Source organism: Mirounga leonina, unplaced genomic scaffold, assembly GCF_011800145.1.
Source record: "Mirounga leonina isolate KUSES-001 unplaced genomic scaffold, KU_Mleo_1.0 Mir_173, whole genome shotgun sequence".
NCBI lineage: Eukaryota > Metazoa > Chordata > Mammalia > Carnivora > Phocidae > Mirounga > Mirounga leonina.
Genome location: NW_023270447.1, coordinates 41,990,232 through 42,015,724, shown reverse-complemented (window position 1 = coordinate 42,015,724; position 25,493 = coordinate 41,990,232). Strand labels below are relative to the sequence as shown.

The window sequence follows — 25,493 nt, the reverse complement described above, 5'->3', positions numbered from 1 at the left end:
TATTAAGTTCAAGTATTGTTGATACCATGGGGGCCAGAAATAAGTTATAGAGTTGTTTTTAATTTTGATGCCTAACATGCTGACCCATAATGTTCAGATTCCTAAACGAGGATCCTTAGGATTCTTTAGGGACTTACTAGCTTCAGGTCGAAGTTTGTGTTTGCCTTTTTTTTTTTTAAAAGCTGAACTCAGATGTGAGCCTTCTTTCATTTTTTTAAAGGAGACAAGCCTCTTTTTTAAAGATTTTATTTATTTGACAGAGAGAGAGACAGCGAGAGAGGGAACACAAGCAGGGGGATTGGGAAAGGGAGAAGCAGGCTTCTGGCTGAGCAGGGAGCCCGATGTGGGGCTCGATCCCAGAACCCTGGGATTATGACCTGAGCCAAAAGCAGACGCTTAACAACTGAGCCACCCAGGTGCCCCTCTTTTTTAATTTTTAATTTTAAAAATCCTCTCAGTCTTAACCCTGGTGGAAAAGAAATACCTTAAGCAGTGAAGACAGTTTTCCTTTCAGTTTAAGTTGAGTTGTGATGCAGGCTATATCATTGCAGTACAATACTAAGACTAAATGGGCTTTTGCTCTGCCAATTTGCTGTGACCTTTTTAGTCCACAGTTTCCTCAGCTTGTAAAAGGAGCAGTTTGAACTATACTCCAGAGACCCAGCTCTCAAGGTTAATTTCCCTCAGCCTTCTTAGAAGTTTTGTTTTTAACTGGAGCCATTTGCCATTATAGGCAACTTTTCTCACTGCCCCAAATTTGTAAATTCTAGATTTTATGAGAGTATTTATCTTCATCTTTTTGAGAGCCACCTAGGGGGAAAAAAGATGGTATTATATAGCAAGGTCTACAGAGATGAAATTATTCATTCATTAAATCATTTAAAAAATAAACATTTGTGGAATGGTTTGAGGAAGAAGCATTTCAGCTGAGTACGGAAGTAAGAAAGGGATTTGAACATAGAGGAATATGGAAGAAGAGCTTTCCAGGAGAGAAAGATCCATATGAAGAAAATCCCATGGCTAGAAATGGCCAAGAGCACTGAAGATTACATTGTTTCTGGAGCACATGATGGAAGGGGCATCTGAGAAGTTGGTTCATTTCAGAAAATAGAGACCCTCAAATGCTGGACTGAAGAATTGAACTTTATTCAGGAGACATTAGGCACTGTAAATGAAGCCAGGGACAAGAATTCTTGTGCTTCTTTATCTTTACTGTCTGATACACAGTAGACATTCAATAAATAACGGTTGGTTGAATGAGAGAATTAAAGATTTTTGAGAAAGGGAATGAAATGAAGATCCCCTTTAAGGGAATTTTTACCTGTCAACCATGTAACAACTAGAAGACCTAGTCTGATTGCATTTAAGTAGGCAAGGAACAAGTGGGGCATGAACTGGGCTATGGGCCCCCACTATCTTGGGCATTAGAAGAGGGAGGAGCCAAAGGTGGTTGAGGTTGATTCTGAGTAAATGTAAGAGTGGTTGATGCCAGGTTCTAAGTCCTATTTGTACTATGTGTGCGCTCTTATCTTTCTTCTTATATTTGAATTTAGGGACCCGGTCAGATTCAACACCTTGCGTGAACAGGTCCCCATTAAATATCTACTGAAGCAGTTAGTGCATGGTAGCAAACCTGATTTTGTCTTTAGTTTTTGATGATGTAATGATGATGATAACAGAATTATTGAGCTACTTCACCTCTGGACAGAAATTTAAGTACCTTTATGCCTGTTTATGATAATTGTTTTCTTCTATTATTCTATTGTTAGAAGCTCTGATAGGAAATGTAGGTTGGTGTTGACTTAGTTATCTCAGTTATCAGATTTAATCATTAATATAGTAATAATATGAATAATTATTATATAATATTAATGACTGTATGCAAGTTAAATTTAAAAACATGAAATTTCTAAATACCTATGTATATCATTTTCAACTCAACTTGTCTGGATCCTGTTCAAGGCAGTTAATGTACAAGACATTGTACCAGATACTGTCTGATAGACAAAGATGAATAAAGCAGTCTGTACTTTAAGGAGCTCATAGGACATTAGAGTAAGCTAAGTGGACTGTGTCAAGTGCCATGAAAAATCCAAAGTCTCCTTTAGAAGAAAAAGCGATTATGAACAGAGGCCTCCGAGCACTCAGTCTTGGTAGAGAAGTGGTAGCTGGGGCCTTGAAGAGTGGAACTCCTGCAGGTAGACCTAGGGAAGGATGCTTCAGATGGAAACGAGCAAGCATTGTAAAGCTCTGAGTGTGCAGAGGTGGAAGATAGAGCTGCAGGGGAGGTTAAGAGATGTACTGGGCAGGGCTCAAAATCCTTGGTCAACTGGACACATTTTTCTCTGTAAACAGTAGATTTTAAAACAAAGGCTATGGTCAGTCTGAGATTTGGGCAAATTAACTAGCTGGCAAAGGAGGGTTTGTGGGTAGTTGTGGTAGAGAGGAAGTTGCTTGTCGGGCCATCCTGATAACCTAGGAGAAAAGGAATGGCACCTCAAAGAAGGATTGCGGGAGAGTAAATGATGTCCCAGGTGGTGGTAGGTTACATAGAATGTATGTAGCCCCTAGACAGGGAGTATATAAAATCTGCCAATTAGATTTCACTGGAGATTTGGGTAGGGAGAAAGATTTTAAAAGATGGTTATAAATTTTAAATTGAGCATCTCAGAGGATAGAAATATATTAACTAAAAAGTAAAAATAAAAAGCAAAAGTTTTTTTTTTTTTTTTTAAAGTAGGCTCTATGCCCAATGTGGGGCTTAAACTCATGATGAGATCAAGAGTAACATGGTTTACCTACTAGGCCAGCCAGGCACCCCAGCAAAAGATTTTTTAAGAGGAAGATGAATTCAGTATGAACATGCTGATTTTGCTTTCCAGTTCACGAAGATCATCCTGGGGAGGTGTTTGGCAAGTTGAGACTAGCCTGTAGCATCATTTTATTTTCATCCCACAAATCCTTCCCCCCCACACACACACCCCCCACACATAACTATGTCATATGCATGACAGTTCAGGAGACAAAGCCAAGTTGAAATGTATAGTTTTAATGTGCTAATACATAGTTTTGTTTAAAATGATGTTTCTAGACATAATAGTTGACCCATATGTGGGCAGCTCCTATTTGGCTTCATCCTATTTTAAGGTAATGCACATGAAAAAATGCAAAGTGTTTAACTCTGTATACAGTTTCTTATAATAAGACTTATTGTTGCTCTTATGTTTTCTATGAAAAATAAAACATTGTGACTTAGCCAGGTGCTTTTGCACTTATGACTCTTGCTCTTTTTTTCTTTCCATGTCACAAGGTCAAATAATGTGACAAGCTTGGTCCTTGACAACAGAGTTTCATTTTATTGCAGGTCCTCTTCTTTCCCCAAGAAGGTGTGTTTTGTGTTTTTGCCCTCAAAGTGCCATATGGCAAATCTTAAGCTTTCAAGTTATTCTCCCTTATCTCAAACTTTCATCTCCAGTCCTTTGAAAAATTATTATTACCTACAGGCAGGTGAAATGTTACAGGTACAGTCTTTCTGGATATTAAGCACCAGAAGGATTTCAGTAGAGCTCAAAATTCAACAAAGATTTTACAAAATGCTTTACATTTCAGAAGGCCAACTAAGTTACATTATTTAACGTCTGTAAAAGTTACCTATGTTTACACTTCAGTGAAATACTTCCTTAGGCTTTACTTCTGTAAATGTTATTTTACCTAGAGTATTCAAATGATCCTCTCAACAACTGTGGTGGGATAGGTACTGTCTCCTCCCTACCCCCCCCTTCCATTATGCCCATGAGGAAGTAGGCTCAGAGGGGTTGTGTGCAGGCTCAGGGAGTAGGATTTGTCATCTGGGTTACCTGATTTCAAATCTTTTTTTTTTTTTTTTTAATGACAAAATATTTTGACCAGTGGTAAAATTGGAATGGCTTACCTGTCAATTGAAATGCTGAACATTGTGTTCCTTCTTGGAATTTCACTTGAGGCTGTTGTATGACCCTCTGAAATTTCTGAGTTGGCTGAATATAAACCTCCCGTAGTTGGGTTAGTTTGTTTCTCAGTCTTAAAACCATGTTCCTGCAGTAATTTATGTCCTTTCAGTGCATGTATGCACACGTGTGTGTAGGTAGTAGATAGATATCTGTACCTAAAGGACAGTCGATGAACACTGTCCCAGCAGAAAGCATACCTGCATTTGGGTCAGCTGACGGTCCTTCTTTCTGGCTTTTCCTCTTGTGACCCTTACTCAAGGAAGGGAGACCTGCCACTGCTTAGAATACTGTATTTCACCAGTGGCCTTTTGTGGATTTTAGGGAGAGCTGATCCTATGATTTTCTTTTCTTTTTCCCTCCTTTAAAAAAAAACTAGTCTCTGAAAGAAACAAGCTGGTACATTATACTAGCTTTAAGAAATAGACCCTATAGTAGCAGAGAACCGGGAGCTTCCCTTGAGCTTTTCGTATGTTTATTGTGCAAATAATATCAAAGTGTTTTCAAAGAATGCCAAGATTTAAAAGCCATTCTGTGTATAATCTCTTCTGGGGACTTCACTTGCCTCGTATGATGATGCACACGCACAGCTTTATTAACTTTGTGATGCTGTGTCAGTAAAGCTTTGTGAGGACACAGCCATGAGTATTCCATGTCTTCTATTTCATGCTTCTTTCACAGAACAGGGAGATTCGGACAGGCCTCTTCCCTCTCCACTGCATATGTGTCTGAGAGGATGAACCAGTTCATCTGCAAGGTCATCTACTAACTCTGAGGTTCTTAGTGCTTCTCTTTGATGTCTGTGTCCTACCACTCACAGTTGTCAGCTATTTACGAAGGAAGAAGCCACACGAATTTCCAGTTTCTAGTCCTGGGAAGTCTCCACCCTCTTAGGTTTCATGCATTTATTCGTTCAGCAGACATTTACTGACTAAAGTCTTATCTTCACAGCCGACTCTGGGCCAGAGGCCCTGGGGATACACACAGGAAAGGATCTCTCTTTGTGTCTTCTTAGCAAGGAAGAAAAGTATATAAATAAATAACCGTATGGTATGTTAAGCCCTTCTTAGAGGTCAAGTGGCAGGATGGACATGGGCTGTGGGTCCCATCAGGCCTCCGTCCACCTGCTTGTATTCTTTCCTTTTTCCAGGTACTCTTCTTTCTTCTTCATGCACCCCTGCCACAACCTGGTGATGAGGAGGACAAGGATAAATGTTTAATGTGGTCATGGATCCACTTCCAGCCCCTCTAGATGTCACCTGTGCACTTTTCCAAGCTTCCGTGAGAGAGTGGAGTAAATAAATAATACCAACACATAATGAATCGACACATGAGACACGAGATCACACGAGGGTCTCCGCTCCATGATCTCTGGGGTGGGGAAAAAAATGGTGAAAAAGAGATAGAGTTTGTTTGTAGGATACTTAGACTTTAATAGAGAAACTTGATTGCTCTGAAAGCCTTGCCTTCCAAGGGCGTTTGGTGCTGGCCCTGTTTCTGCTGTAGCTGAGTTGCTGAAGCCTGAAGGTTTAATCCTTATTACTGATAAGAGCAAAAAGAATGTGACTTATCTCTCCAATCTCTGCAGAGATGGAAGGAAAAACCATTTCTCGGAACGTGATTACACGTTATTTGACAGGTTTTCAGTTTGCCCATTAATTTAGGTGTTTGAATAAGTGAACTCGGTGTGGGGGGGTTCAAGTGTCATTTACTTTATAAATGTGATAGTTCCTTTTTGAAGTGATTCTACTCTTACCCCTTTCCTCTGCCATTCATAGAGTTTAAATATTTGCCAGTGCAGATGTTTGATTTTTATCTTAGCTCTCTCTTTGTTTAACTTTATTCTCATGGATGGTTAAGTGGAAGATAAGGGGGTTCTTGTTTAATTCTTTTCAACTGGTGTTGCTCAAATATTTGGAGAGCAGACACTTCCCAGAAAAAATGAGCAGGAACCTGGTTGGTTGGAGGTGAGGTGATCTCTCCCTATCCTGGTAGACCAGACACTGTTAGGCTGTTCCTAGGATTGGGGGGTTTGCTAGAGGTGAGCATTTCTCAGTGTCCAGGACTCCTTTGAAAGGCTCCTAAAGCTACCAGTCGAGGTTGTCGTGCTTTCTGTGCTTCCCAGAGAGATGTGTGCTCTTCTTAAAATGGAACTTGGTAGTTCAGCAGGCTTAGAGGCAAGGGCCTGCCTTGTGTTGTAAACTTCATCAGAGTCTCACCCCATTTGTTCCACACCAGCTTCTGATCTAATACTGGATTCTGCTTCCAGAAGAAATAGTGGGATTTTTTTTTTTTTAACGTTTTGCACCTGTCTTGGCATTTTAGCAGTGATTAGGAACAAGCAAACAAGTCAAAAATATTCTCCTATCCCATTAGCTGTCATCATAGTGGCTTTGTTAATGGACTCCACTAGCAGTTTAAGCCTTGCTCTTCTGAGAGATCCTCAGGGATTTGCTTTTTAAATTATTGCCTTAAAAATGTGTCTGTGAACAATACCGCATTTCCCCCTCACCCTGGGAATCCACACTGTGGGTGTGGTTTTTGTGCTAAGTGATAAATTGGGCAGGCTTCATTGGAAATGTTGAGGAAAACCCAGGGTTCTGAGTGATTTGCCTGGCAAATCACCTTCCATAGAAAATTTAAACAAAGACCAAAAAAGAGATTCAGGAAGTAAACCCGAACCGGTGTATGTGGCTCTCTCCTTTATGTCTTTTTCTTTCTAAACTGGGACTCCACTGAAAAGTTGATTTACACTGTGAATCGTGGCTGAATGAAATCCAATTGGAACTCACTTGAACACTGTTTTGATGTAAGATTCAAAGCTTCTGCAAATTTATTTTATCTTCTACATTTGCTGATCTCCTGCTTGTAAATCCTGTTGAAGGAGAATAAAAATGACTGCAGCCTGATGGGAATTAAATGTCTGAAGTTCAAAGCAGTTTGCACATCAGAGCAAACGTCAATCAAATGAACATCTTGCAAGCCAGGCAGGGAGTGAATTTCTCCATGGGGAAGAGATCAAAGTGGGAGTCACAGTTCTGTTTTCTCCCTCGGGATGCAGTTTCGATCAGTTGTTCATGAAAGTAAATCCAGAAGGAAGGTTTTTTTTTTTCCCCCTCAAACTTACGGGCGTAGGAAAGATAGAGTTATTTGAAACTGAATTTCAGGCACTGGTTTTATCTTATGAAAATAAGTACAGAAAGCATTCATAATCCAATATCTCCTTTTTTTAGAGTGAGAGTCTATAGGAGATTTAGATAGGATCGTTCTCTTCTTATAATTCCTTTTTTTTAAAGCACGTATGTAGAGATAAGTTGAATTGCCCTGCTCATTTTATATGACAATCTATGATTTTACCAGTGCTTGACCTTTTCCATAAACCTGGAATTACATAAATGTGACTGACAGCTAATATACTTCTCAATGAAAAAATCTTTTAGGTAACCCCTAAGAGTGACTGACATGTTTTTATAAAGTATTGTAAGCATGAACTTTACATTTCTCTGAGTCCCCAAATCGGGCTGAATAGTAGGTTTCTTTTTTATAAATAGTATTTAGAAGAGGCACACGTGCATATAATGCATTCCCATCTTAGGCAAGGCAACCATTTCCCTGGGGCTTGGAGGTGGCTCGTGTAACGAGGAAGCTAAACAAGTGTGTGGAGTCCAGAAGAGAAGCAGACTAGTGAGCGTGGGTGAGTGGAGGGTGGAGTGATAATCACAGGGTTTTTGCTCTTGTAATTGCATCTATCTGGCTCACCAGCTTGGGACACACATTCTCCTGTATCTCTAAGCCCCCTGTTGACACCTACTTCCTTACCTGACTGGCATGTCAGCAGTGTAGGCAGCGACAGAAGCAGAGTTGAGGTTTCTTTGTAGGCATTTTGTGTTAACCCAGCTGGGGAGTGCATGCTCCCCATGGCTGAGGTTCAGCACATGTGAAGGAACTCAAGACCACTGAGATTAGTGTGAGACGGTTACCGCGTAAAGAATGCCATCTAGCAGGAAGCAGGAGGAAGGAGAGTGGGTGACAGGTCTCTGACTGTGGGGGCTTGATAGGAGTAAATTAACTTAAAACCACCAGCATTCACCGCATGCATTATTACTCAGAGCAAGAATTAAGTCAGATTTCGGAATGAGGTGACAATCTGTTCATCATTTACTAGTAAACTTTGAGAACCCCCGTGTCCTTGAGCCAGGAGCCTGATGTGGGGCTCGATCACAGGACCTTGGGATCATGACCTGAGCTAAAGGCAGACGCTTAACAACTGAGCCACCCAGGCGCCCCTCATTATAATTTTTTTTAAGATTTTATTTATTTGACAGAGCATGTGCACAAGCAGGGGGAGCGGCAGGGAGAGGGAGAAGCAGGCTCCCCACTGAGCAGAGAGCCCAACATGGAACTCGATCCCAGGACCCTGAGATCATGACCTGAGCCAAAAGCAACTGACAGAGCCACCCAGGCGCCCCTCATTATAATTTATATTAAATTTTGGTCGACTGGTATTGTTATTATAAATGGAATCTAAACCCACACATCACCTATGATGATACTGTCTTAAGTCTGATTACAAAACAATGTAAAAAATAAGGGGTTTCTGGGTGGCTCAGTCAGTTGAGTGTCTGACCTTGATTTCTGCTCAGGTCGTGATCTCGGGGTCGTGGGATCAAGCCCCGTGTCGGGTTCCGTGCTGGGCGTGGAGCCTGCTTGGGATTCTCTCCCTCTCCCCTGGCTCATGGGTACACGTGCATGCTCTCTCTCTCTCTCTAAAAATAAATTTTTAAAAATGAGACACAAGCATGGAATTAAGACACAGAATGGCACTAGTAAGTTTGGAGGAGAAAGGGCTGGAACTGACAGAAGTTTCAGGGAGAAGGAGAAGAAAAGCTGGGCTTTGTTGAGTGCACTGGACACTGGAGAACATCATAGTTGGGATCCAGCAGTTAATGGACCGATCTGGTTAGGACTAAAGGTTGGGAGATAGTGGGAAGAGAAGGTTGGGTAAATTATTGGTGACAAGTACTACATTATGAAACCTTTTTATAACTCACAAATGTTTACTGAGCACTCTTGTTAATGAGTCACTTCCATGTTTTATTGCTATAAAAATGTTTTTGTTAATGCTCTTCAGGATGGTCTTTTCAGTTCAGAAAGGAAAGCAACCTATAAAAATAGTTTCCTTGGGGCGCCTTGGTGGCTCGGTTGGTTAAGTGGCTGCCTTCGGCTCAGGTCATAATCCCAGGGTCCTGGGATCGAGCCCCGCATCCAGCTCCCTGCTCGGCGGGGAGCCTGCTTCATCCTCTCCCTCTGCCTGCTACTCTATCTACTTGTGCTCTCTCTCTCTCTGTCAAATAAATAAATAAAAAATCTTAAAAAAAAAAATAATAATTTCCTTGCCGTGGTACCCAGGGCAACCGTTCATTTAACAAAGACATGGGGAGTCTATTTGAGTTTAGCGCCAGGCTGCAGACTTCACAAGGGGTGGGCTGATAGCCCAGGTCTTGGCCATGGAGACTCCAGGGAGACAGGGGTTCTCACCAAACTTATACTTCTCCCGGGAGAAATTGTCAATGACTCTTGAGTTGCCCCTCTTAGCAAGTTCTTCATTATGTGTCACTTAAGTTAAGGAGTGTGGTGTGCAGCTCATCCTTGGACAGGGAGTTGGATGATGGGTTCAAGCCTCTCTTCATGGTGTCACTTTTCTCAGTTGTGAAGTGGGTAGGTCTAAAAGGGTTGGGATGCCTGGCTGGCTCAGTCGGAAGACCCCGTCACTCTTGATGTCAGGGTCATGAGTTCGAGCCCCACGTTGGGTATAGAGATAACTAAAATAAAAACCTTTAAAAAAATAAAAGGGGTTTGTAATTTGTACAGCATAGTCCAGATGTGAGTTGCAGGCACATCTACAAATTACTCTGTTCTCTTGATTCAAATTGGAAGACCTTCTGTCTTTGAGGCATACTGTTTTTGAGGCATACTTTGAAGTACCTGTGTTTACACAGAAAACCATCCTACTGCTTTATTTCTAAAGGAATCTACACAGTAAGATTGGTGGGTTTCTTCTTTCTGGAGAGCCTGCCAAAGTCAGATTCCTGGGCCTTACCTCAGACTCATTAAATCAGACTCTCCTAGGGTAGATCCTAGGAATCTGCATTCCAACATGCATCCCAGGTGATTCTGATATGCTAGACTTTCAGGAATTAGGAACCATACATCTGAGTTATGGTCCTCTTTTGCTTGGACTTCCAGAGCCTTCTGGGGAGCCCAGAACAGGACTAGGCATCGGCACCACGGATGCTTACAGAAAATCAGTGAATAGGAGTGCCTGATTTGACAAGAACAATGCTGAGTGTTATATATACATAGCGGTGCCTGCCCTCAAGGAGATCTTGTCTGTTCATATAGCGATAAGAATCCACCCATGAAAAATACTCAAATGGAGCCATAAATTAAAAATTATGGCACATGCTTTGAGAGAAGATGGAGGCATTTGATACAGAATGAGAAATCATCCACAGTCAGAATAGGACTTTCTGGGAGAGTAATAAGTGAATAGAGACCTGAAGGCTGACTGGATAAATAATCCAGAGAAACATACAGAATTGTACTTGTCCAATATGGTAACCACTATTCAGTGATGATTTACATTTAAGATAAAATTATGCAAAATAGAAAATTTGGTATGTTCACTGGAATTAAACACTTTTAAAATTTAGCGTCTAAGTTATATTTGCTACACTTCAAATTCTCAATAGCCACATGTAGCTACCATATTAGACAATGCAAAAATAATACATTTTTATCATTTCAGAGAATTCTCGTGGACTGCCCTGATCTGGGCCAGGGGTAGTGAAACAAGTCTGACACACTGCCTATTTTTGAAAATTAAGTTTTATCGGCACACAGCCACACTCATTCTTTGCGAATGCTCTTCGGCTGCTTGCACACTACAATGGCAGAGTTTTAGCAGTTGTGATAGAGACTAGAGCCAGCCAACAAAGCCTCAGTATTCTGTGGTCTTTCATTAAAAAGCATGTGAGGGAATAGATTTAACGGGGCTATGTAGGGCAAGGAGAGCAGGTGAGTTCCTTGTATAGTGCGCTCTTGCTACACAGATGTTCAAAGGCTACAAGCGAGGGATAGTGAGATTATGTTGCTTTGCCCGCATGCACACAGGCAGCTGCTGATGTATTAATTTCTTCTTTTCTCTCCATCTGTGGCTTTTGAGGCAGCGGTCTCTTGTCTAGACAAACTGGAGCAGGTCCAAGGAAGAGCAACCACACTGGTGAAGCAACTTTGTCCTTGGAGGCACAGTTGACAGTGTTGATACAATTCTGTCCTGGGCTGGAGGCTGAACTAAAGTTCTCTTAAAATCCAGTTACCTCTTCCTTTGAGATGATATGTATTCCAAACAAAGCTGTTTAACTTTTGTTGTGGAGCCCAACGCACCACGTGAAGATCTAGTCCCCTTGCTTATACAATCAATTCAACATAGTGGAGATTTCGTATGATGAGATATGATCGACGGATATCAAAGTTCATGTGAAAAATCAAGTGGATCTTGATTTTTAGGAGTGTTACTTCTAGGTCCTGTAGCTTCTCTCCCTGTGCAGATGGAATTTCATCAATGGCATTTATTAGCTGAGGTATACATTTTAACACAAATTTAAAAAACCCTAATTTCAGATTGAGTTAATTTCATGGGAAACTCTTAGAAATTTCAGGAGTCTTATCAGTATATGAAATCCAAATGGGTTATTTAGAAATTTAAGATTTTTTGCTTTTGTTACTTCTGGATTAAGTTCACTTAAAAATACTTGTAGGAAGAAAAGTACTCATAGAGACTATATATGATTGAGATGGTACATTTTCCTCTTATTTTCTTGCAGATAATTGTTTGCTGTAGCAAATGAGTCACTGATTTATCAGCAGCTAGCCAGAGGACTAGTGTTGTTCTAGCCCTAGTCCTAGCATTGCACTACCATTGGAAATCAAAAAGACCTTCACCTTATTTACATTACAATCCAGAATGTGCAAACTATGTGTTCTATACCATGAGAGGAACTGTTATCTCTGTTTTTTTTTTTTTTTAATTTTCTTCCTTAGATAAGAAAATTGAGGCTCAGAAAATTGGAGCTTGTCTAGAGTCACAGGTTTAATAGTGACAGAGCAGGGAATCAAGTCTAGATGTTTCCTACTCCACAAACATTCTTTTTCCTTCACTATTTTTGTTCTTTGTCACTGGTTTTCAGATAAGATAATTTAAAGACTTGTTTTATATATAACATCAGAGCTTAAGTCTGAATTTTGTCAAATCTGTTTTCTGTATGATTTTATCAATAGTACCTGACTCAAATTCATTGCAGCAAGAATTGGATCAAAGGATGGTTATTTTTTTTTTTTAATCTCCTTAGAACTGAACTTGATTTCTAAAGCCTTCCAGAAGCAGATATTTTTTCCCATACTTGTGAAGTGATTCTTTTCAACGTTTAAAATCTAAATCACAATATACGATTTATGAGCTGCCCTCATATGCAATACGAATTATTTTGTTGGTTTGGTTTTTTTTAATTTAATAACCACTAAATAAATATTGCTAATTCTCTTCTATTGTTTCAGATTTGATGGGAACTTTAATACCAATGTATCTAGAACAATTAGTTGCGATCGACTTTCTACCACTGTTAATAGCCGGGCCTTCAATCCAGGACGAGATTTAAATTCAGGTCAGTAATCTCTTGGTTTATAAAGGTGAACTATATTCCACCACATTCAAGTTGAATAAATGTATTGCTTTAGACATTTTCCCTTAAGATTTGAAGAGAAAATATCATCCGTAAAATTGGATATTTCTTTCTGGAAAGTTGACACTCAGGGAAGGAAAAAAGAAAAGAGCTGAACTGTATTGAGCATTTACTATATAGTATACATATGGCTAGACTTTTCATTATCTCATTTGTTAGGAGTTTTACATTTGTTATTTTAAAGATTATTTTAGAGACCCGGTTATCTTTGCAGTAAAAAGTATTGAATTTATATTCCCTATTTGTAATTTTTAATTTGTCTTGGTATTTTGGAAAAAAGGATAAGGAAGAATTTCTAATAAACAGTGGTAGGATGCTATATATTGAAGTTGAACTTTGTTCTCAGTTTTGTTAAGACTTAGTCATATGCAGTATTAATAACTACTAGGGTACCTGTATATATATTTCTATAGAGTTCCAAAGGGACATAGTGTCTCTGCTTTCTTGTCCTGGTGTTCCAGTCTATATTTCTCACCCTGTTTGTCTTGTTATGTACACTTGTTGGTTGATGGGCTTCAGAACCTAAAGACTTCCCCTTTTAAGAGCTGGAAATACCTTTAGAGATCACCTACCAGTTTCAATCCTTAGATTTTACCAAGGAAAAATCTGAGGCTCAGAAGGATCCTAAGGTTTCCCTTATTACTGGAGAGATAAAGGATCTAATCTTAGACATGAAGGACTGTATTTCCCAAATTCCAGGTCTCTTGCAGACATGTAAAACCTTAGAGAAGCTGGAGGGACAGAATATTTACTTTCAGAGCCCCATCCAGTCATGGTCTGTGGAGAGAACGGTAGCCTTTGGGAGTTGTATACACAAATCAGGTAATCTAGTAAGTCTGGAAAGAAAGAACTGTAAGCTTTGTCGCTTAAGGATATTAAAACTCTAGCTGCTGGCTAAATGGTCAACCTAGATATGCCAGGTACATATTGTATAGACCAATACATAATGGATTCAGTTTTTTTTTTTAATTGGTCAGAGAATCTGGAGGCCATCTGGAGCAGGTGGGATTAGCTATGAGAAAAGAAGCTCAGTGAAAATATTTTTCATAAAAAATAAGAGAGCACAGAAGGACATGAAATAGGCAGAGTAAATGAATTACAGAAGATTCCATAGCTGGCACAGAACACAGAGTTAGAACTTAAATTTTCTAGTTCCCAAATTCAGTGCTTACCTTTCCCTCGGTTATGCTCAGTAACACAAGACAGGTTGGGTCTGAAGACCTGAGCTTGAAATAGCAATTTTTTTTTAAAAGATTTATGTATTAGAGAGATGGAGAGCTTGTGCACAGGGTTGGAGGGACAGAGGAGAGAATCCCAAGCAGACTCCCCGCTGAGCACAGAGCCTGATACGGGACTCGATCCCACAACCCATGAGATCATGACCTGAGCTGAAATCACAAGTCAGAGGCCCAACCAACTGAGCCACCGAGGCACCCCAAAATAGCAAACTTTGAATAAAATCGGATATAAATGTACCCCAGATATACACATTTTGTGTAGTTAAAAATATGTTAACTTCTGGGTATTTGAATTAATAAGGAAAAAATATAGTCCATTACTACTTTGTATACATAAGATCTAGAAGGGCTCACACATAAATGTTAATAGTTACCTTTTAGTGGTAGAATAGTGGGGTATTTTTCTTACCAATTTTCTTAGTTTTTTTTTAAAGATTTTATTTATTTGAGAGAGGGAGAGTTGGAGGGAGGGGCAGAGGGAGAGAGAGAAGCAGGGAGCCCGATGCGGGACTCGATCCCAGGACCCTGGGATCATGACCTGAGCCGAAGGCAGACACTTAACCAACTGAGCCACCCAGGTGCCCTGATTTTCTTAATTTTAAATTAAGCGTGCATTGCTTTTATAACGGGGGGTGGAGTGGGAGGAGGGGGAAATAAAGCAAGAAGGAATTACAGACTACTTCGCAATATATTTTCACTCCTTTCTGGTAGACAATACCTTTCATAATACATATCTGATAGTAGATCCTCAGTCAGGTGTCACAGTTCTAGGCAAAGCTCCATTCCCCTTCTGGCTGTGTGATTGGGACAATAAGAAAGTGTAGGCTGGGCCAGCCATACGGAGGGTGGTGCATGCTCACTTGGGAGCCAAAGCAACACTGTCCTGCCAGGATCCTTCACCTCAGTGGGCCAGGCCTTGGAGGATCTGGAAGCTGCCATAGCCAGGGTTCCATCCTCATTGCCTTGTTTTATATCTATTCATTGTTTCTAATAATGAGTATATTGTTGAGTTCTATCTCCATCATTAATAGTCATATTGTATTTCTATTGAGCACCTTCTATGTGGTAAACACTTTCCTTTGTCCTAGGTCAGCTGTAAACAAAACAAAAAACTTATATTCTGGGAGCTGGGAGACATAAACCTTAAACAAAAGGACAAGTAAATATACATGTCTGGTGATGATGAATGTTATGGAGGAAAAATAACACAGGGATGAAACAGTGGTACTTTTGACTGGGGATGGGAGGGGAAGGAGGGAGGAGGGAGAAGAAGGAGTCTTATTACTTTATGAAAGGGCTCATCAGTGAGATCTGAATAAGTGGGGTTGTAAAACCATAAGAATAACTGGAGGAAATGTATCCCAGGAAAAGGGTTTGAGTTAAGAGAGTGTTTAGTGTGCTAAGTAACAGCAAGAAGGCCACTGTAACTGTGATTCAGCGAGCAAGGATTGATCGTAGAAGATGAGACCAGAGAGGCAGCTAGGGACCAGATCACCAAGAGCCTTTTTTACTGGCCCTTATAAGGACTTTAGCTTTTGCCATGAATGAGATAGGAGATCATGGTGGCGGGGAGGTCGGGGCAAGGAGGAAAAAGGGCTTATGCAGAGTCATGACTTGACTTAGGTTAAAAGGTTTATGGACTGCTGTGGCAAGAAAAGATTATAGCAAGGCAACGGTGGAAGCAGGGAGACCATTTAAGAGGTTATTCCAAAATCCAGGTGGCAGGTGGCAATGGCACTAATAGTGTAATAACGGTGGAGGTGGTGAGAAGTGGTTGGATTCTGAATATGTTTTGCAGATAGAACCATTAGGATTGGCTAATGAATTGAATAGGGGTGGGGAGTATATGTAAGAGTAAGAGAAGAGCTGGGAAGGACTTCCAAGATATTTGGTCTTATCAAAGAGAAGGACAGAGTTGCCATTCACTATGATGGGGAATACTGGTGGCAGGCAGGGAGCCAACATTTCAGATGTAGAAACGCAAAGTTTGAGATGCCTATTAGGTATCCACGTGGAAAGTTCTCCTAGGCAGTTGGTTATACAAGTCTGGAATCTGGGGAATGGGTCAGACTAGAGATTGAAATTTGAGATTCATTGTGTATAGGTAATACTTAAATCATGAGACCCAAAAAGATCACCTAGCAAGTGGCTATGGGTAAAAAAGAGAAGAGGTTCAGGACTAAGTCTTAGGACACCTTACCATTTAAAGATCACTGAAATGAAGAGGAAGCACTGAAGAAATCTGAGAAGGAAGTCAGTCTGGTAGGAGAACCAAGAGAGTCATCTTCTTGAATCCAAGTGAAAGAAGTATTTCAAGAAGCTGGGAGAGATCAGCTGGATTAAGTAGACCCAGTAAGACGAAGGCTAAGAAAACGGACATTGGATTTAGGAACATGGAAGTCATTGATGAACTTGACAGAGGTTGTTTGGTATAACAGTAGAATGACAGGCTGATCCTGGTTAGTTCAGGCTCTTAAGAATGGATAAGAGGAGCTGGAAACAGTAAGTACATGAACTCCCAAGGTTTGCTGAAAGGAAAACTGGAGTGCCATGTATAGTCCAGAGAGTGTTTTTAAATTGAGAGAAATTACAGCAGGTTATGTGCCAAAGGGAATGATCCAGTAGAGGAAAGCTTAAAGACCCAAGAGCAAGAAGAGACATAATTACTGGAGCCTTTCCCTTGATTAGGCAAGAGATGGTGGGATTCCAATGAGGTAGTCCAAAAGCACAGTGTTCGTTCTTAATAAGAGGAGGGAAAGAAGAGCAAGTGTGCAGGGATGCCCATAATGACCAATGTAGTGTCGGGAACACAGAGACATTCCCTTCTTAGTGATTTTGTTTTCTCAGAGACTTAGAAAGCACGATCATCAGCCAAGAGTGAGGCAGAGAAAGAGGCATTGAAGACCTCTTAGTTACATTAAGTTTATCTTCTATAAATGAGGTTTTAGAGTAGAACTCAGTTGCACACATAATTGGGAATCCTGACAAAATGCTGTTTTATTACAGTAGTTGTTTGTGAATGGGGAGAGAGTTTGAAAAACCAGGAGGGGAGGAAGGAGATGGTGAAGACATAGGTACATGGTTAAAGATCCGATTTTGAATTTTGCTGTTTCTAAAAGCATGTCTCAAGTATAACATCCTACCTAACAAGAGTTGTTCTCAGCTCAGTCGACATAGCTAGATTTACAAGCAGTTTTTGGCAACGTTCAGGTGTTTGAGAATGGACTTGCTTGTATTTGAAGTTGTGTGACATTCCACCAAGCAGTGGCTGCATCCCAAAGTCCACATTCTTGAGCAGTCATTTGTAATGTAAGAGGAGTGGTAGATGGTGGAGGGTGACCTCAGAGCTCCCCCTTTTCCTCCTCTCCAGCTCATGCCCTCTTTCAGAGCAGAATTAATGTACTTCGTGGGCTATCACATGTCTCATATTTACATCTGTAAGATGTCCAGCCTCAGGCTTTTTCAGACTGTATATAATCCATCAATGGGTTCCTAATTGATAACACAGTTTCAGATTGCCTTTCAGACTAGCTGGAAACAGACCCACATAAATTGTAAACTATTCTTAGCTTCATTTACCCAAAACTAGTTCATGTGTCCATCCATCCAACACACATGTGTATCCCTTTGCTTAAACCCAACCCTGCCAGATCTCGACTTTCTAAACTGACTCCTTGTCCCTGATTCCCTTCAAGCGACTAGCATTTGACAATGCACACGTTCCATTATGGTGCTGGCAATGTTTTGCTCGGGTTCCTTCCTGCTTTTATCCCTAGTTTCTCTCCCTCCCTCTCTCTCTCTCACTCTCTCTTTTTTTTTTTTTTAATTCCTGCTGAGCTATTTTCTTGTGGGTAGCCTGATCCCTAAAGAGAATTTATTTGAAGAGTCCAAGGAAAGTTGCCTCTTGCTCTCTTGAGTTATGCAATTGAGGTGTGAGTGGCGTGGGAGTGAGTCTTGCGAAAAGAAAAAGTGCCTGGACTTTCTTTATGGTGTTTGATTTAAAGACATCATTTGAAGTTGCAAACTTCGATCTTGGTAGCGTTGCAGTCTACATTGAGAAACGGGATTCACGGGGTGTCGGGGGCATCTGTAAGTCATGTTACACCGGTAAATGCTGCAGGAGGTACAGGTGGGCACCGGAGGCTGCTGCTTTCGGTGGCTTCATCACTTCCTTCTGTGAATGACCAAGATGGGCTCTGTGTTGTAGGTTTTTCTGTCTGCTTTCAAATGCCATGAAAATGACCTGTTCCATATGCTAATGCCAATGCAGTGAAAAGCTGTGTTCTTCCTAAAAACCTAAAATAAAAGCATAAAAATCAGCCAACCTGGGAATCTCTAGTTTGTTTTTATGCCTATTTGCCCCAGCTTCATGATTGCATTAGTGTCATTAGAAATGTGGTAATTATTCATATAACATCTAAAACCTATTCAGTCACTTAGGAATCTAGATTATTGAGGCTATGTGATTCAGTTTACATTTGTGTGTGTGTGTATACGCATATCCACAAAATTAAGCATCCCTTCAAGTTCTGCCCTGTAATGCAAGCTACTTCAAAGTCTAGTCTTTTTTATAGTTTGTTACAACAACCCTGTTATACTGATTGCAGAAGATTTTATTAGTCACATATAGTCTCATATATATAATCTCATATACATATTATCATGGATATAGCCTGGTTTTGTTTTCTGTTTTTCTGTTTTTGTAGTTAACAAATGTATCCTGAACATTCCTTTGTATATGTGTAAATATACTTCTAGATCCTGGGGGTAATGATTGTATAACGTCCTTGAATTAATCAGTCTACTCCAGTTCAACATTCAGATTGTTCCAATTTTTCACTCTATCACTGCCCTCTGGAAGGATTCCAAGTGATCCCTCCACGGTTTTCCTGACCCGCTGTGAAGTAGTTGACAGGTAAACGTCTTTTTTGAAGCTCTATCATCCTTTGGTTTCTATAAAATTCTTCTGTGCCATTTATCCTCTTACTTCTCTGCTCAGACCTTTTCATTTTTTTTCTTAAGCTCCTTTGTCCTCAGGTAGATGTCCCCACATGTCCTCTCTTAACCACCTTCATCACGTCTAAATGTTATCTCCCCAAATGTTCTCAATTTAGCCAGCACCTCAGCTCTGGCCACATGCTGCAGAATTCCAGATCTCTCTCTCCAGCCGTGGCCTATTTGAGTTTATTTATTGAGTAACCAACTTTAAGACACACATGTCTCTGTGATGATTCTGTAGCTACCTCAAAAATTAAACAGAAAACAAACTTTTCCCTAAACCTCTCCACAGTCTGGGCTTACTGTCCCAATTAGCAGTACCTCCATCCTGGTTACACTGGGAATTCTTCCTCACCTTTTTCTACCCAGTACTTCTCCAGGTTTTAACAGATTTAACTTCCCTTAAATCAGTGATCAAAGGAGAATGTTGGTGAGTGAATATTTGTTAAGTATTTACTACGAACAAGTCACCTCACTAGGCATTTCTATGTGTCCTTCTTCCTGCTTGTCATACTGACTTGTGACGTAGGTCTCATTGTCCCCTTTTCATTGAAGGGGCAACTTGGCTCAGATTCCATAGTTCAGAGATAAGTCTTGAATCCCTTTTGTCTTCTCCACTGCTAATGCCATAAACTTAGATCTTCACAGATCTTTCTAGAAGATGAATTAATATAGAAACCTCCCAAAAGGTTTCTCTGCTTTTATTCCCTTTTAAATATATCCTTCACACTGTAGGTATTTTGCAAATATCTGCTCTGTAACTCCATTTCTTAAAAACCTCTGGTGGCTCACCTGTAAGAAAAAGATGGAGGCCTTTCAACTCCATCTTCTTCTCTTCCTCTTCCCTCTCCCCTCACGAGGTCACTTTCATTTCTTCAAGTCCTCAATCTCCATCACTCCTCCACGCTTTTGCTCATGTTACTGTTTTATCCTAGAATATAGTGCCTGCCTCCTCTGACTTGTAAAATATTGCTCATTCCTCAGGGCCCAGCATCTTTGTCATCTTTGCTCACGCTCACAGGTAGAATTCTTTGTCTGTGGGACTGCTTGGATTTGCTAGTGGGGCACACTTTAAGATGGAGACTGGTGGCCTGTGGGGAAAGGGAAGGAAGCAGGATTGAGCAGCGGGAGAAGTCAGGCTGAGGTGGGGTCGTCAGGCTCAGTGGGGTCCTCAGCTACCTCTCTCCTTTATTATTTTACTCTTTGGTACATTCTTAGAAATTAAAGTGTTTATCTGGGGCATCTACTTGACCCTCTGCTCCTTTTATTTTTTGCGTGTCGAGTTCCCAATCTTGTGTCCATAGCCAGTACACAGCAAGTACTTACTGATGAATGAATGAAACAGGAATTTTCTTGGTGCTTTTCATTTTTATAATTGAAGAACCAAGACTTTTTTTTTTTTTAAAGATTTTATTTATTTATTCATGAGAGACAGAGAGAGAGAGGCAGAGGGAGAAGCAGGCTCCCAAGGAGCAGGAAGCCCAATGCGGGACTTGATCCCAGGACCCTGAGATCATGACCTGAGCCGAAGGCAGATGCTTAACCATCTGAGCCACCCAGGCGCCCGAAGAACCAAGACTTTTGAAGGACCTTAGGAAAGAAAAGAATGTGGTTGTGATTTGCTTGTAAGGTAGCACTGGTTTCTTTGGCTTCATAGCAAATTGGCATACATAAATATCTCAGGTATATAGAGTGACACAGACCATGCATATGAATAATATCATCCTGCGTTTGCATGAAACTATGCTGAGTCCAAATACACAGTGCACACAAGAAAATCAATCTGTTGCCTCTTAGCACCTCATAAACCATTTTATACTTTTGTCTTCCCATGGATACCAAAGACAAGTATCCATTCTATTTTATAGACGAGAAACAGGCCCAGAGAAGTTAGCTGATCTACCTACAGTCAGACAACAAATGGTGCGTATTGAGATGACTAAACATTATGTCCTGACTCCTAGTCCAATGAGCCTCCTATCATAGACTGCTTAGGACAAAGAGATGTCTCCATCCCTGTATTCTGCCTGCTGCTACTTCAAACTCTTTATGTCTCAAATCAAACCCATAATCTCTGACACTTCCAACTCAAACCACCTCCCCCGCCCATGTTCTATATGTCAGTTAAGAGCAGCTTCATTTTACACAATACCGAAGCTTGAGACCCAGAACCAACCACAACTCCTTCCTTGTACTTTCTTATAAAGAGCTTTTTTCAGGTAACATCTGTAAGGTAGTTACTGGGGCAGACACCAAGATAATCAAGACAGAGGTTTTACCCTCAAGCTCACAACCTAGTTGTATATATGTATGTTTTGAGGGGAGTGAAGGGAAGGAGAAAATCAACAGACAGCTCCTGTTACTATACAGTGCTAAGTGCTATAATGATAAAGGTAAGCAGGGGTTACTTGACCCATATTGTAAGGTTGAGGTGCATCTTAAAAGACGTTGGGAATTATCCAGGTGATGTGCCTGAGGTAAGTACATTTCTCAGTTAGAAATCTATAAAAGTGTAGCCAGCCCAATCCAGGATCATTGTGGAAGAGGGCAGTAAGTAACAGGTAATGAAGGTAGCACTAAGCCAGATTTTAACCACTTGTATATGAATCTGAGGAGTTTGGTTTTGGTTTGGCTTTTGTTTTGATTTGTTTTTTAGCTTGAAGTCAACCAACTGACAGACTAAGCAGCGCGAGCCAGAGAGCTTTGTGGAAAGTGGATGGAACTGTAGTTGGCCTGGAAGAAGGAGAAAACTGGGTAGACTATTAAATGTAATCCAAAAGTGGGATTAGAGAGAAGTGGCCACGGCATAGGCAAAATGGCTAGATGAGGGAGAAATGAGAGGACAAGAAGTGGAGAATCATTGTAGACCACTCTTCCAAATTACTTGGCTGAGAAAAAGGGGAAAGGTCCCTGATAGGAAGAGATAGGGTAAAGGAAGAGTTTTATTGTTATTGCTAATCATTTTTTAAGTTTGGGAAACTTGAAAATGATTATATGCTAAAGATAGAGAAACAGTCTAGGAAGAAAGTAAAGCTAGGGAAATAGATGGGACAATGGAGTTAAATGTCTTTGGCCAGCTGTCCCAAATTTGGCTGATCATCAGAGTCATCTGGAGTGCTTTGTCAAAAGAATACCTATTCTTTGACCCCCAGCTCAGACTTGGCAACTCAGAATATTGGCTTGGTAAAGCTTGGGAATCCATAGGTTTCAAAAGCTGATTGTGATGATCAACCAGGCTTTGAGAACTCTGTTAAATTTCTCTTACCCCTTCCATGAATGTTTGGAGATCACCTGGTCCTTTGGATCCTCTGGGAGTGGTCTATTAAAAGGAAGAGGACAGAGTAGTAGATCCTGTAGTGATTTTGGATTGCCCCGGAAGTTTATCCTGAATTCTCTGAGCCCATGACCAGGCTGTCTTAACGGAATTGAGGACATAATGGAATGGTTATTTTGGCATTATGTAGATAACCTAGAATGGACATAAAAAGCTGTGGGCTTGGAGCAGAACCTGAGATTTGAGGATATTCTCTCCTTAGTATTGGACTGAAGTAAATACAGTGGGATTAGCTGGGTCAGCTGTCATTAATCTAAGTTTGGCAATGGACTTTAGCTAGCATGGTCGTTGTGGTAGAAGAATTACTGGGCTACATGGTCTGGATCCCATTCAAGGGTCAGAGCTTAGGTCACTCTTCCCTTTCTGAGTCAGAATATGCTTAGTTATAAGATGAGAATAATATCTCTTTGGTAAAGCTCCACCTATTTTGGCTCTTGCATAGCTATCATACGCTGGGGAAAATTAACCTCTCTAAGCCTTGGTTTCCTGAATAATAAATTAAACCTACCTCAAAAGGTTGTTTAAAAAAATTAACTGAGATAATATATATAAAAGACATAGCAAAGTGCCTGGTGAATTGTCAAATACTCAGTATGCCTACCACTCCTGAAAAGTATAAAGAGTAGCTAAGGGTCCATGAAATACAGCTCATTCAGAATGTGTGGTAAAATGATGCTCTGGGTCTGAGCTAGGAGTAGGAATTAGAAAGCGTGATGTAGAGTGTAATGCCAGAAATTTTGTTGGAGTCCTCAAAATGTTTTTTCCCCTCCAAAATGATTTCTGTTGCACAGAATATTACTGAAAGGTGCTGTGTAGTTTCTGATCTTTTGCGGGAGTGTGTGTGTGTGTTTTTGTGTGTCTGCCATTCTGTGTATTTAGGACAGCTCTTGTATTTTATATTTGGCAAGCTGTGGGGGGTAGATAGCTTTGTGTATTTCGCTGAGTGGTGTTGGGCTGGGCATCAGAAAGGCCAGAGTTCCTTGAGGTGGGAGGCAACAAGCTTTCTACCACAGAGCATTTTCTCTGTTTTCTGCCTTTGGTGGTTAATATTGTCAGGAAAAACCAAAGTCACAGCCCAACTACAAGCGGTTTGTAATCCATCTCGTTCTCATCAGCCTGATGGTTTAAGCATTAAAGTGGGCAGGCAAGGAGGTTGGGGACATGGTTTTGTTTTGACTAGAGAGGCTGATGATCCAAGAACTGGTCAGATGTAGATGGTGAAATTGGAAGGGAAATATTTGGGGGCCAGGGAATCTGGGGCCCATATGTTAGAATTTCCCACAGACAGTATACTACACTATGCAGGTGAATCTTGAGACTCAAATGGGAAATAAAGAATGCCTGAAAAGGGAGAAGACACATTTTTAAGTAAACTCTACCCCCAACATGGGGCTCAAAGTCATGACCTCCAAGATTAAGAGTCGCATGATCTACCAGCTGAGCCAGCTGGGCACTCCCGAAAGGCATGTTTTTAGCTGCTTTTCCAACTACAATTGGTGTGTTATGGCTGAAGAAAAATAAGCCAGTAGGTATTGAGAAGTTGTTTGTCTTTGTTAGAATTAACATAGGAACTGTAAGAGAAAAATAGTAAATTTGTTGAAGGCTCACAGAAGGAGACCAAGGGGGAACAGAACTTGCCTTTAAAGAACAAGGTGTTGTCACAGGAACCTCCTCGTTTGTTAAAAGCCAATATGAAGTTTTCTGTCATTCTGTCTAAACATTTCTTGGTACCGTTTGTACATTTTGTTTAGTCTTGGGTCACTAATAATAATTATTTAGTGCTGACCTACTAAGTTATTCTAAGTTATTAGAAGTAAGAATACCTCTGCTTTTAACCCCTTTTTTGCATAAACTTGATCAAAGCCAATGAGAAATTTGCTCTTTCTAGTTGCAAATCTTTGTGCTTCCTTCCTTTCTATTGACCTTCATTCTTTACCCTTATTTCTCTTTGGTTTCTAAAGGGTCTTTGGAAATACCTTGTCCAAATCCATCCCTCGGAGACTAGAGGTGAGGAAATGGTGAAATCTCATGGGGCACAGAGGCCAAGGTCATCATTCACTGGCTCATCTAGCAGTTTCTGACTCAGTGCATCCTAAAAGCGAGGCATGCACCAGGCTTTGGGAATGTGGTGAATTTGGCTCTGGGTTTGGCTCCTGCCCTCATGGAACTTGCAGCAAGTCTGCATAAGAGACGTGAACCATAGCCACAAAAATCGGTACACCAACCATTACCAGTTTTTGCTCTGAAGGAAAATGCTGGGTGCTATTAAAGAGGATAATAATCAAGGGTGGTCAGGGTAGGTCTCTCTGAGAAGTTGAAAAGAGTTACTTCAGGTCTAAGGATCATCTTGTGTGGAGAGCTTGGCACGTTTGCAGAACTGCAAGAGGTAGCCCTTGACGTACGGCGTAGTGGGTTAAAGAGGGTAAAAGTGAGGCTGGAGATTAGAAAGGGGCCAGAGGGTGCTGGGCCTTATTGGGTTTGGATTTAATGCTAGCTCTGGTGTAGTGGGAAACCTTTGAACGGTTTTGAGCAAAGCAATGGTGGGATTCAATTTCCATTTTAGAAAGATTCCTTTGGATGCTGTATAGTGAGTACATGTAAGGTCAGAGGGCTTGCCAGTCTTAGAGATGGGACCAAAACCCATGGCTTCCTATTCCCAGTCCATTCTGATTTATCAGGGTCTTGCTTCTAGTGCCTAAGTACCAACCCAAATTAAATAGAAAGTGCAAAACAGCATTGGGCCTGTGTCCAACTGGCTTTCTTATGTTTATTCACATTGACTGTGAACGACTTCTCCAATCTGTTAAACACCTACAGGATAATTAAGAGGTCTCAGCTATATAGTTTCACAGTCACATAAAAACTCCTTCTATTATGTAAAATATGCTTTTTTATCAGAGTCATGAGTGCTATAATTAACTTGACCTGCCTTCTGAGCTACAGTGTTTGTGCCATTTTCCAGTTAAGCCAGCCTGTGGGGTCAATGGCGAACCCCATGACATTGGGCTACTCAGCTGGTGCATGCCGGTTTTAGCAGTTCAGCCATTCGTTTTTTCTCACAAGATTAAATGCTTACTTTAGCCTATGTCTTATTTCAATTGCGATAGCCTTTCTTTCTGTCAGGTGTCCTCTTAAT

The 25,493-nt window shown here is 40.7% G+C and overlaps 1 protein-coding gene across 2 annotated transcripts in view; it reads left to right on the top strand.

The window, feature by feature from the left end:
• The window catches only part of CACHD1 (cache domain containing 1), a 199,990-nt gene that overhangs the window by 112,986 nt on the left and 61,511 nt on the right, over window positions 1-25,493 (top strand). For both annotated transcript variants that reach the window (XM_035018363.1, XM_035018364.1), the window contains exon 4: window positions 12,603-12,709. In XM_035018363.1, coding sequence (XP_034874254.1) covers window positions 12,603-12,709 — 107 coding nt within the window. The remainder of the gene's footprint in view (window positions 1-12,602; window positions 12,710-25,493) is intronic.